This window comes from Hemitrygon akajei, chromosome 5, assembly GCF_048418815.1.
Source record: "Hemitrygon akajei chromosome 5, sHemAka1.3, whole genome shotgun sequence".
Taxonomy (NCBI): domain Eukaryota; kingdom Metazoa; phylum Chordata; class Chondrichthyes; order Myliobatiformes; family Dasyatidae; genus Hemitrygon; species Hemitrygon akajei.
In genome coordinates, this window is record NC_133128.1 from 175,729,555 (window position 1) to 175,743,538 (window position 13,984).

The 13,984-nt window shown below is 38.1% G+C and overlaps 1 protein-coding gene across 4 annotated transcripts in view; it reads right to left on the reverse strand.

The window, feature by feature from the left end:
* LOC140728501 (kalirin) overlaps positions 1-13,984 on the reverse strand; it is a 723,603-nt gene that overhangs the window by 265,132 nt on the left and 444,487 nt on the right. For all 4 annotated transcript variants that reach the window (XM_073047309.1, XM_073047304.1, XM_073047303.1 and 1 more), the window contains exons 26-29: positions 8,808-8,877; positions 7,882-7,971; positions 5,886-5,978; positions 2,978-3,089 (exon numbers count right to left, since the gene is read on the reverse strand). In XM_073047309.1, the coding sequence (XP_072903410.1) occupies positions 2,978-3,089; positions 5,886-5,978; positions 7,882-7,971; positions 8,808-8,877 (365 nt within the window). The remainder of the gene's footprint in view (positions 1-2,977; positions 3,090-5,885; positions 5,979-7,881; positions 7,972-8,807; positions 8,878-13,984) is intronic.

A 13,984-nucleotide genomic window follows, 5' to 3' on the forward strand; every position in this document is an offset into this window, starting at 1 on the left:
AGAAGGCAATGGCAAACCACTTCTGTAGAAAAATTTGCCAAGAACAATTGTGGTCACATGGTCACCATGATCACCTATGTGATATGACTCGGCACATAATGACAATAATGATAAATATGTTGGCATGGACTTAGTGTTGGCATGATTCACCTATTACACAAGATGGTGTGTGTGTGTGTGTGTGTGTGTGTGTGTGTGTGTGTGTGTGTGTGTGTGTGTGTGTGTGTGTGTGTGTGTGTGTGTGTGTGTGTGTGTGTGTGTGTGTGTGTGTGTGTGTGTGTGTGTGTGTGTGCATAACAGAAAAATGACTTCTTGTTCAAATAGCTTTTGAAAAGACAAATTAGAATCTTTAAGAACATCCATATCAAGATAATCTGACAGGATTTTGTCATGCTATGTACTACTGATAGCGCATTTGTTTAATTCAATGAGCAGCTGAATTATGCACTTGGGAAAGATTTGCATATAGTTTTCCCACCAGTGATGTTCTAGCTGTCTCTGTGGGGATGTCATAAGGCCATTCTACTTTGGTTAACGTTTCCACTCCCAATTGCTATCCAGTGTCACTTGTGCAAATTGGATCAGACACTGCTGCAGCAGTTTAAAACACAACTATAACTTTTTTCATTTCCATATACTGTAATGGAATTGCTATTTAGAAGAGGGGTGGAACAAACCCAGGTTTTAGGAAATGAAGGAGAGGAACGAAACCAAGCAGAAAAAGCAAGAAATTATATTGCTGGGAATGATAAAAAGAGTAGGAGAAAATCTTGCATCACCACAGGCTACGAACTGCAGAAGGAAAAGTCTGGTTAATATTTAAAGGGCAGACCCTTAATAGTCTTTGAAAATACGAGTATTGATGGAAATGCTATGACTATGACTATGACCATTTATCCTTTCATTCTAAGGTCAATGTGCCCTTTCAATCTTAACTGAAAATGAGTTGCCAAGGGATGTTTTTATAATGTCAATCAGGCAGCTGTGACACAACTCCTCTACTCTCACCAATTCTATTCTCCGGCCAAAAAGGAGTAGAATGATTCTAATGAGTGAATTATAATCCTATGATAGGTTCGTCTAGGTAGAAACTGAACCAGTTTATATCCTCTGTATTTGTACATTCAATCAATATCAAGATGATCATGGATTTGTTGTTATCTCTTGATAAAAAGGAAACTTACTAGAAATAGGGTAAAACGTAAGAAACCTATTGATAATATTTGAGCTACATTTTATATTTTGCTTTGAGCTCAGCACTTAGGTGATGGAATAAATGCTGGTCACCATGTATTTGAAATGAACATTTCGGAAAGCTGCAGTGTCATGACAAACAGCAATTCAAAGTTCTCTCATGCCAACAAAAACAAAATCAACTACTTTCACCTGCATGGTAGTTTTCAACATTACTGATTGTGATAGGAACTAGTTAAAATGATCCTGGTATGTTACATAAAAGGTAGCTGCCTGAATTTGGATAGATATTTTCAGAATAATGTTTTATTTTATAGTCATCATGCATAATTCAAAATCCCAGCAGCAATCAGAGAATTATTTTAAACTTTAAAAATGATGTTTTTCATGAACCAGTTGTCCTATTTTAATATATTGCCAAGTTGTCGTCTCCAAATTGACTTGAGTAAGCATATTTTCTGCAAAGAAAATTAATCCTGAATGAAGATTGACAGTAAGATTAATTGAAAGTTTGGGTTTGTGAAGTATTGCTTTAATCCTGGGTGTCATAAGACCAGGAATTAGTTAAATAGAAAAACAGCAGCCAAAGTGTGACAGATTTTAAATGTTGTCAATGCAACATACAGTATGGCTTCATCTTAAGATCTGCTGAAACAGATAGAACAGGGATTGAAGCAGTGACCAATCCTCTTTGAGGGGAACAGTTTATTCATTTAAGTGTTTTGCAGAGACTGTGCCACATATAGAACTGTTCAAAAGTCTGTGGCACCCTAGATTTCAGAAGGTAGGGTCTCCACAGAGCTCTGATCTGATCATCCAGGCTGCCTGGGACCACCTGGAGAGATAGAAGCAAGCAAAACAGCCAAAGTCTGCAGAAGAACTGTGGTAAGTTCGCCAAGATGTTTGGGACAACCTACCAGCTGACTTTCTTATAAAACTGCATGACAGCTTACTTAAGAGAACTGATGGAGTTTTAAAGGCAAAGGGTAGTCACATCAAATATTGATTTGATTTATTTTTTACTGTTTACTGTTCTTTGTAGTAATACTTTAGTATTTAGAAACTTTTCATTTCATTATCTTAGAAAGCATCTTCACTTTACAGAATTGTTATACATGTGTCTAAGACTTTCACAGTACTGTATATTTACATATCTAAATGCATATTGTTTATGTCATTTTTAGAGTATATTCCAATATTTTAGTCATTGGTAAAAACATACGTTGTTATATATTTCAGTTTTTAGATAGATGTCTCTATGTTGCTGTCATAAAGATTAACTGGAAGAACATTTAATTAAAATTGTTAGTTGAAATGTGAAGTCATTAAGCACCTCACCTGGTGCCTCATTAATTTTACTCAAACTTCCAAGGATATTAATCAAAGTCATTTGCTTCACCTTGCCCTATTAATGAAATACAATGATAAATCATGTTCAGAATTAAAGGTAGCTACTGTATTTAACAAAACATGATCCTCTTTATTGCACCAATGAAATTTTGATTAACGTGTACCATGCAATTCTGAACATGCAGTGAAACCAGAGGTGGAGACTACCTCCAGTTAAGTAGATAAGCCTGATAGTTTATATCAAGAATACAGCTCAAACCAAAATCATATTACTGCAGTAGATGGGCTATAAAATTACAAGATAATTTGCTGACCTGAAGAAAGAACACAAGTTAAAAGACTCTGCATAACTACAAATTGTTAATGGTAACCAAGTATATAATGTGTCTCAGTTGTTTGGGAACTAGTACAAAGTCTTTGATTTTTTTTTTACCTTCCAACATGCTGACATGCATTGCATCATTAGCTTTCTTGGGTACGCTTAGCATTACTTCGAGACCATCTTTTAATTCCCCTTTGCCTTCTTCACAGCAGGTTAAAAGTTCCTATTGACAGAAATATTAGAAAGCTACAAATCAAATTAAAAACAATTCAGCATTTAATGACTTCATATCCAAAACATTCCCTTCGGATTCAATTCATTCCAAGTAATTACATTACAAATGTTTCAATAAACTAACCAAAATCAGTAAACTCCTAAACATTACATACAGAGGAAAATAAGTTAATACTTAGCAGTCAAATTTATTTTTAAAACTTATGTGAAAGGCACAGTACATCAGTTCTCATTTACTGCTTATCCCAGATTACAACATGAATTGGGAATGGACAGTAATTATTGAATCCTATGTCCTGCAAGAATGTACATCTTTTCCATTTCCAGTTTAATTTATTCATTGAGATACAACACAGAAAATGTGTTCTGGCCTTTCAAGCCACGCCGCACAGCAACCCCCTGATTTAACTATGGGAAGGAAACCAGGGCACCTGGAGAAAACCCATGGGGTCACAGGAGGAATGTACAAACTCCCTATAGGCAGTGGCAGGAATTGATCCTGGGTTGTTAGTACTGTAAAGCATTGTGCTACCATGCCAGAGTTGGGGTTCCCCTACATTTTAGTCAACTTCTTTCCAGGCTGCACTGAACTTTGGTATTTTTCTTGTTCTCTTGGAAGTTAAGTCTATTTTCCTATGACTTCCATCGAGACCATGGTTATAAAAACTATATGAAACTGACAAACAACCGATGTTCAAGACAACCTGTGGAAATACAAAATTAATAATAATAAATAAACAATACTGTCAACACGAGTTGTAGAATCCTTGAATGTGAATCCATTGGTTGTGGAATCAAGTCGGAACTGAGATGATTGATTCAGGAGCTTGATGGTTGAAGAATAGTATCTGTTCCTGAACCTGGTGATGTGGGACCTAAGGCCCTGATGGCAGCAGGGAGAAGAGAGCACAGCCTGAATGGCGGGGGTCCTTGATGATGGATGCTGCTTTCTTGTGGCAGCGCTCTTTGTAGACGATCTCACTGGCAGGGAATGCTTTTCCTGTGATTGACTGGGATGATTCCACAACTTTTTGTAGGCTTTTCTGTTCTTGGGCATTGTTGTTTCTACACCAAGCCGCGATGCAAGCAGTCAGGATACTCTCCACTGTGTATCTACAGAAGTTTGTTAAAGACTTAGATGCCATGCCAAATCTGCACAAACTTCTGAGAAAGTAGAGGCATTGTTGTGCCTTCTTTGTAATGGCAGATGGAGTTCAACCCAGATAAATGTGAGGTGGTTCATTTTGGTAGGTCAAATATGATGGCAGAATATAGTATTAATGGTAAGACTCTTAGCAGTGTGGAGGATCAGAGGGATCTTGGGGTCCGAGTCCATAGGACACTCAAAGCTGCTGTGCAGGATGACTGTGTGGTTAAGAAGGCACACGGTGCATTGGCCTTCGTCAATCGTAGGATTGAATTTAAGAGCCAAGAGGTAATGTTGCAGCTATACATGACCCTGGTCAGACCCCACTTGGAGTACTGTGCTCAATTCTGATTGTTTCACTACAGGAAGGACGTGAAAACCATAGTAAGGGTGCAGAGGAGATTTACAAGGATGTTGCCCAGATTGGGGAGCATACCTTATGAGAATAGGTTGAGTGAACTTGGCCTTTTCTCCTTGGAGCAATGGAGGATGAGAGGTGACCTGATAGAGGTGTACAAGATGATGAGAGGCATTGATCATGTGGATAGTTAGAGGCTTTTTTCCAGGGCTGAAATGGCTAGCAGGAGAGGGCATAGTTTTAAGGTGCTTGGAAGTAGGTACAGGCCAGGGGTAAGTTTTTTATGCAGAGAGTGGTGAGTGCGTGGAATGGGCTGCCGGCAATGGTGGTGGAGGCGGAAACGATAGGGTCTTTTAAGAGACTCCTGGATGGGTACATGGAACTTAGAAAAATTGAGGCCTATAGATAAGCCTAGTAATTTCTAAGGTAGGGACATGTTCGGCACAACTTTGTGGGCCGAAGGTCCTGTATTGTGCTGTAGGTTTTCTATGTTTCTATGTTTCTACTTACATGCTGGACCCAAGACATATACTCTGGTATGATAATGCTAAGTATTTTAAATTACTGAAGCTCTCTGTTATATTTTGTAACTCCAAACCGTAAAACTAATTGAAAGAAAAATATGGAGCTGGGGATAACTCGTGTATGTTTGATTGTTACTTTTAGTGAGGTGCATACATATGACGCGGTGACATAATGACGTATGCCATTCACATACTTTTACATACAAGTCGTAATAGATTATGTAAACAACAAAGAATGCCTAATCAAACAATATGCAATGCTCTCCACCTGCAATCCCCTAATGAGGACTGACTCATGGAACTTTGATTCCTTCCTCCTGTAATCAGTAATCAGCTCTTTGGTTTTGCTGACATTGAGGAAGAGGTTGTTGAAGTGTCCGTGGCATTATTAGAGTCTTAAAGTTATTTCAGAACATTGTCAGTTTGGTACATGGCTAGGCTGAAAAGACAGGGAGAGCAGGATGCCATACAATACTAATTAAAAGCACAAAACAGGCTATGTAATGCCTAATAATATAGTGCAGCTGCACTGTGAGATCCGGATCTATAAAAACATATATTAAAAAAAAATTAATACAGGAAGGGCTTCAGCCTGAAATGTCAACTGTACTTTTTTTCCATAGATGCTGCCTGGCTTGCTGAGTTCCTCCTGCATTTTGTGTGTGTTGCTGGGATTTTCAGCATCTGCACATTTTCTCTTGTTTCTGGCGACTTTGAGAGTTAGAGCTTGAGGGAAACATAGAGAACTTTTCATACCTTCAGTAGGAGCTGGTACTTTGTGATTCTTTGAACAGGTTTAATCAGGTAGGATGAGATTGAATTGGCCAGACCATGTCTTTGTTGAATTTCCTGCAAAGAATATATTAAAGACTAGAATGACTCCAAATATTAAATTTAAGTTGCTGAACAAATGTATCAATTTGTTATATAAAATATGCTTTTTTTTTAAACTCAAGCAAACAATCAAAGGGAGGTTGTGGCCAAGAAGTACATTGTTAAGTTGTATGCAATGGAATTAACCTAAAACCAATCATGAAATACACTTCTGGAAATTGCATGTTCAGTATACGACCATCCTTTTACAGATGCTGATCAACACATTAATTGGAATGCAATGCAATTTTCTGATATAAACATGTAAGTTATGAATGGTCCAATCACCCGTGTAATGTTAGGCTTCACGCACTGCGTATAAACCTGCTCTTGTGTTTCTTCAAGGGCTTGCATCTACCAGGGCAGCAGCTGAATGGCTGACAGTGAAAAGTCCCTTTATTCCTCCAGGATGATTTCAGAATCATCTTTATTTAAGGGAAGCTTCTTTTCATTTTCTCTTGTTTATACTGACGGCCCCAACCACCACCATCCTCAACCCAGTTGTGTACCTCCAAAGGAAAGATGGCTGCCTGAAGCACACATTGTCTTTGGCCACTTCTTTCCCATATTGGAAAATCTGCCTAAAGTGACCCATAATTTAAGGTCTTGCTCTGTGCATGAATTTGTGCATGTTAACTTGAACTCGGCTCACTCTCCCTACCCTCTGCACTCAGAGGGTGTGAATGTGTGAAACAATCTGCCACAGCAAGTGGTGGATGTAATTCCGATTTCAGCTTCTAAGAGAAGTTTGATTAGGTACAAGGATGGGAGGGGTATGGAGAGCAATGGTCCAGGTTCAGGACTAGGCAGTTTAAATTGTTCAGCACAGACTAGATGGGCCAAAGGGCTTGTTTCCGTGCTGTAGTTTTCTATGACTCTAGGCCTGAAAATCCCGGTTCCTATGCGTACAGTGCATGCAGGCTTGCACTTATTCAATGTGACAATTTCACACATTGGAGAATTTATAGGCCAGAAGCTTTAAAATCAGTAAAGCTTTGTTAAAAAGTCAAAATATAAACTTTTTTTCTCTGACTGTTAATTTTAAAGGTAGCATTTATTTTTTTAAATCTAAAACAATAAATAATTACCAGATTTCAACAGCTGTAAAATCACTGTCACAGATGAAGTACATGGTCTCAGCATTTTACAATTAATATCATTAACTTGGATGAAAGGATCATGCTTAATATATCTGGTTTGCTGATAATCTAGTGCTAAGTGGTAGTATGAGTTCTGCTGTCAATGCAAAGAAACTTCAGGGGATATATAAAATGTAACATGTCTTTTTCATGGAGACAGACTGGTATCAAATGAAAATAATTGAGAAAAATGAAATACATCCAAAATAAAACACATTGCAAATTGCATGGAAGTTTTAGCTTTTTATTTTGTTTCCTAAAATGGACAAAATGCTTCAGGTGACACTTCCACAGAGCAAACACTTGTGAATTAACTTCAATGTGCGGGAATATTTTTAAACTTTAGTACTTCTGATAAACGGGAAGGGGATTGGACCAGAAATTGCAGAAACAGTTAAGTACAAGAATTGGCAAAATCTTATAAAATGCAAACACAAATGCTTAACTTTTCACTTTATTTTCACTTGAACTGAAACAAGAAAAGTGATTCAAAACTGTAGAGTTCTACCATGTATGTGCTGAGAGGGAGCTACCTTATGAACATTCATAAACATTTCTGCATTTTGAATTCTTACAGATGTTTGAATAAAATCTTTCTTAGATAATACATGATAATTAAAACATAAATTACCATTGACATCACTATTTAAACTTTTGCAGAATATTTAACTCCACAAGATTTATCTTTTTTATTTGCAAACAAATACAAGAGCAGACAGTAAAAAATACAATCTACTTACATCAAAAAATGTCCCTGCATGCTCTAAAATTAACTGGCTGGAGTCAGGTTTATTTTTGCAGTATGTGACATACATTTGGAATTTGTCTGCCTGTGCAGAGAGAAAACAAACAATAAATTAGATCCCAGTAAGAAAAAAAACAATATAACAGTAGGGCTTTTGTAGTTTCTGTGTTGCGAGAAAGACAAATCAATTTAACTTTAACTTAATTCGCCCATCACTGGCTACAAATGTGATTCATTTAAATCCTGCTAATTTAAGAAAGTTGCAATCATCGTGTGATTGTCAAAGCATCATCATTCAATAGCCATCTAAAGTTTTACTTGTTTCTGGACCTAGGCCAATGTCAAGTAATGATAATTTCAAAAAAATAAAACAACTTAAAGATAAGCGCAAGATGCAATCTGCAAAATTATTAGAATCCCATTCTGTTTATCAGACCTGGACTTTCAAATGGTCTGTTGTGAATTTGTACTGTCATTGACATCAAACAACATGTTTTTTTCTATTTTAAGGCATCTGACAACAGAAGCAAGGCATCCTATGAAAGCAATCTCTACTTCTTTTGGCATTTCAGCATAATTTATGGAAAGCGGTATTGGCCAATAATTTTCATAAATGGAGACCAAATGCTTATTGTTAATTTGTTACCATTGATGAACAATAGTCTCAAATGTCTGAACCTCCTGGAAGCATCTGAAAGCTTTTACATTAAAAAAACAGTATTTGTAGAAATCCTATGGTTGAGACATAAAAAATAATCATCCATATGAATTATATGAGCTGAATGTCTTTGAACCACTTCTGGAGCCTTCTAATCAGTGAAATTGAAATCAGAGTTAACACTATGTTCCTTCAAATGTTAAAAGCTGCCTGAGATAAATTAACTCGTATTTTTGATGACGAGGCAAAAATGTATCACTCACCCATGTGACAAAACAATGGCCTACGTCTTCTGGCAACTGTTCATACTTCTCCAGTTCTTTCAGAAAGGTACTGAAATAAATACACAGTATGAATTATATACATAGTATATTGCTGCATTGCTCTGTTGTTCTGCTTCTGTGCTGTTTGTTTATAATTTTAGAGTACTAATGTATCTTGTCGGAGTGACTATTGTATAAAAGATTTATCAGGCCCTCCACTGGTCGAGGTCGACCATGGATGTCGGGTCCTAGCTTTCTTCATGATACGAAAGCCAGGATAGTAGGATATGGAGAGCAAGCCATTGCCCGTGCAGCAGTCTCCCCCTCTCTGTGCAGCTGATGAACCCAAAGGAATGGCAGAGGCCGGTACAGTTTGCACCAGCAGCGTCATATGAGTTGACGGTCAAGGTCTTAGTGAGTCCAGCACTGGATTCTTCCCTTAGAGTTTACTTGGGAAGCCTTGCCCATGAATGGGTGTAGCCGTAAGGCAGTGGAGGTTTGAGATCAGAGTTTTCCTTCTTCTAGATGAGCTGCCAAACTTGGCTGCCCAAAGTGATTGGTTTTAAGGTGCCAGTAACTCGCCTTTGCCCCTTCTCCTGTCAATAGAAACGGTTCTGCCAGACTTAGTAGCTAAGCCACAAATGAAGGCCAAGAGTTGGACTTAGGTGTTTGAAACAATTTGAAATGTAGGCCATTGGAAGCATTTAATAGGCAGAGGGAGCTTATTCCCACTACCTCCCCAGCTCTGATGACCTCAAGGAACCAAAAGATCTTTAAACCTTGATTAATTGGCATTTTCAAGAAGCCAGTTTATTGGAACTGAAAGGGAGTTTCCAAGGTTATCGCACAACCTTTAAGCACAAATCTTATTATGAATTGCAAGAGAAATTGGATCAAGCAGATTAGCTTTTATGTAAACTTGGAAACAGCAATACTACTTATAAGTTTAAAAATTACTTCTTTGTAAATGGAAACACACGTCCCTAAAGTAGATTACATTGTGCCTATTTTATCAGAATAAATCTGGCATTAAAGGCCTCAGCATAATACATCTCCTCACACAGCACTTGTCATGTTCAGCTTTCTATATTGACCAAGATTTTTCCACAGGCATCCCACGGATAACTCTGCTTTTATTTGGTTTTAAATCCATTGCATATATAAACTGGGTGCTTAATGCTTGTTTTAGGCGTCTTTGTGATTTAACCAACACTGGATGACAGTTTCTCTAAGCACTGAGCAACTAAATCAGTCATCTTTAAGAGCACCACTGGAGCCTGTCATCTGAAAGATAAATTTAAAAAAAATTCATTTGCATGATTGTGAAGCAATAAAATACAAATTTGCTCCATTGTCACTATATTATAAACTTATGACTCCAAAGTTCTTTCCCACCACCACCAACAATTCCCATTGAGAACTGCTGTGTGGCCTTTCAGATTATTTTGATTATTATTTCCCATCATCGACCTGGCCCTGAAAGCACTGGTGCTGATCTTTGCACGCTAGAACTATGCCAAATAAAGTAATGGACTTATTTCCCTGGCCATGTCATGGACACTCCTAAGGGTGGCTTTCAGTCATAGATCCCACACCACCAGATTTAGGAACTGTTATTACCCTACAACCATCCATGCTCCTGAACTGGCATGGATAACTTTACTCACCAAAACTCTGAATGATTCTATGACCTACAGATTCACTTCCAAGGATTCTTTACAGCTCATGTTCTCAGTGTCATTTTTTACATGCACAATTTGTCTTCTTTTACACATTGATTGCCAGTTTTTGTTTACCTATAGTTTTTCGTATGATATTTCTTCATTTCCCTGTAAATGTTTGCAAGAAACTGAATCTCCAGATAGTATAAGAATATTAAAGATTCTGCACAGTTGGGCTGGAAAGTTTGTGAACCTTGTAAAATTTTCTCTATTTCTTCATAAATATGACTTAAAACTGTGACCAGATCTTCACTCCAGTTCTAAAACTAGATAAAGAGAACCCTATAAAATAAATAACATGAAAACATTATACTTGTTCGTTTATTTATTGAGAAAAATTATCCAATATTACATGTATTGTTGGAAAAATAGGTGAACCTTTGCTTTCAGGAACTGCTGTTATCCCCTTGTACAGTAAGTACTTCAACACAACGTTTCTGGTAACCGTTGATCAGTCCTGCACATTGGCTTGGAGGAATTTTAGGCCATTCCTCCTTACAAAACTGCTTCAAATCTGGGATGTTGGTGGACTTCCTTGAATGAACTTCTTGCTTCAGGTCCTTCCATAACATTTCTATAGATCAAGGTCAGGAGTTTGACTCGGTCATTCTAAAACTCAAATTTTCTTCCTTTTAAACCATTGTGTTGTTGATTTACTTTGTCTTTTGGATCATTGTCTTGTTGTATTATTCAACTTCTATTAAGGTGATGGACTGCTAACCTGACACTCTCCTGTAAATTGTCTTGATACAATTTTGACTTCATTGTTCCCTCAATGATTGCAAGAACTCCAGGCCCTGAGGCAGCTAAGCATCCCCAAACCATGATGCTCCTTCCAACATGCTTCACAATTGGGATGAGGTTTCTGTGTTGGTGTGCAGTTCCCTTTTCCCTCCAAACATAGTGGTATGCATTTCTGCCTAAAAGTTAAATTTTTGCCTCATCTGTCCACAGAACATTGTTCCAGAAATATAGAACATCCATGTGGTCTTCTGTAAACTTGAGATGTGCAGCAATATTTTTTTGTTGAAGAGCAGTGGTTTCCTCTGTGGTGTCCTTCCATGAACACTACTCTTGTTCAGTGTTTTTGTTATAGTGGCCACATGAACTGACACTTTAGCAAGTTCTAGAGATTTCTGCTGGTCTTTCGCTGTACCCTCGGGTTCTTTTTCACCTCCTTCAGCATTGCACATTGTGCTCTTGGGGTGATCTTGGCAGCACATTCACTCCTGGGGAGAGTAGCAACAGTACTGAGCTTCCTCCATTTGTAGACAATTTCTCTTATTGTGGACTGATGAAGATTCAGGTCTTTGGAAATGCTTTTGTAGCCGTTTCTAGCTTCGTGCATCTCTAAACTTCTTCTAAGGGGCTCTGAAAGTTGTTTTGATTGAGGCATGGTGAACATAATCAGATCTTTCTTGAGAAGAGCAGGCTCTGTCAGTAACCTGACTTTGTCTGTTTTATGGGCAGGGCACCTCTACAACCCATACCTCCAATCTTATCTCATTGATTGGAATACCTGACTCCAAAAAGCTTTTGTAGAAAGCATTACCCCAGAGGTTCACCTACTTTTTCCAACAAATACGTATAATATTGGAGCATTTTTCTCAATAAATAAATGAACAAGTATAATTTTTTCTGCTATTTATTTAATTAGGTTCTCTTTATCTAGTTTTAGGACTTACGTAAAGATCTGATCAAATTTAGGCTATATTTATGCAGAAATAGAGAAAATTCTACAGGGCATATCATTTTCAGTGGGGTTCTTGTTGCTGTGATTCACTGGGATTACTTTCATGAGTCAAGGCACTGAGTATTGGTCAATTTCCATTCTCTAACTCGAAGTTATGAGGCTAATTACAGTGACTGTTCCATTACCCTGGTGAAAATCAGGTGACAGAGCAAAAAATGCCGGAGGAACTCAGCATGCCAGGCAGCATCGGAATAAAGTACAGTCAACATTTCAGGTCGAGACATTAGCTGTACATTTTTCCATAGATGCTGCCTGGCCTGCTGAGTTCCTCCATCATTTTGTGTGTGTTGCTCAGATTTCCAGCATCTGCAGATTTTCCCTTGTTTGCAACAGAGCACAATTCAAGTTTGCATAGCCAAGCTTCTTTCAAGATAAATTTGCTAAGACTTGAGGCCAGTTTGGTGACTGTGGAATTTTCCAGCATTTTCTGTGTTGTAAGCAGGCAGGAATATATGAACTTTACCACAGAAGTGGAAGTAGATGTATTTCTATAAGGCTAAGGATGTATCCTGCTCTGGGCTGGTTCTGGAATAAGTGCTAAAGTTCAGCTCAGAAGAGTGATAGGGTATTTGTTTAAAATATGTGGAGAATTTTAATGATTTCAAATATAGAAAGGAGCACAGAGTAACAGCAGACTAAACCATACAGGTTAGCTCAAAGTTTGACTTTTTAGATGAGTCACAGAAATAGCTGACACCGAATATTTCTTCCAAACAAACTCCCTTTTTAACTGACCTACTAGGGAGGCATACATTTGAAAAACAAAACATAGATACTGGGAATGAAAAACGCAGCAATTTGGTCTGCTTCTGTGGAAATGGCAACAGCTTGGGGTCTGTGACATCCAATTCTGACAAAGGGTTGCAGACTCAGAATTTTCCAGCATTTTCTGTGTTGTAAGCAGGCAGGAATATATGAACTTCTACCACAGAAGTGGAAGTAGATGTACTTCTATAAGGCTAAGGATGTATCCTGCTCTGGGCTTCATGTTAATGGGCTTCGCGACTTTTACTTGGCTCTGCACTGAACTTAGGCTGAGCCTGAGGCCTGCGCTGGGCTTCATGTCTATGGACTGACTTTCATTCTGAATGCTATTTGCTTACTTTTATTATTTGCACGAATTCTTTTTATCTATCTGCACACTGGATGATTGATGGTCTTTTCTTTTTTTATGGGCACATTTGGGTTTCATTGTTTTATGGCTGCCCGCAAGGAGACAAACAGGTTGTATAATGTATACATACTTTGATAATAAAGGTACTTGGAATTTTGAACATAAAAGCTCATATTGGTTATGGAATGGAACAATAAGAGTCGGACCATAAGGGTTCACATCAGCTGAATGGAAGAGCAATCTAACTGGTCGCAACTCTGCTCTCTCACCACAGCCCTGCAGGTCTTTCCTTTCAGACATTTATCCTAGTCTCTGTGAACCCTGTAACAGAACTTGTCTCCACTGATAACTCTGCACATGAATTGTGACTTTAAGACTGATAATAATTGGGTATTTAACATGGTGCCCAGCTGCCTGCGGTCGCCGTTGAGAGTGTGTTTCAGATTTTAAGTTTGTAAGCATGGTTTTGGGAACAGAGAAGGGAGTTAGGGATTAGCGACAGGGACATGCAGGAGTGAGAGGTTAGGCCTCCAATCTATATTTGAAGGCCAGCAAAGTGGACAAAGGACATCCACAGTCTAAGCCTCTG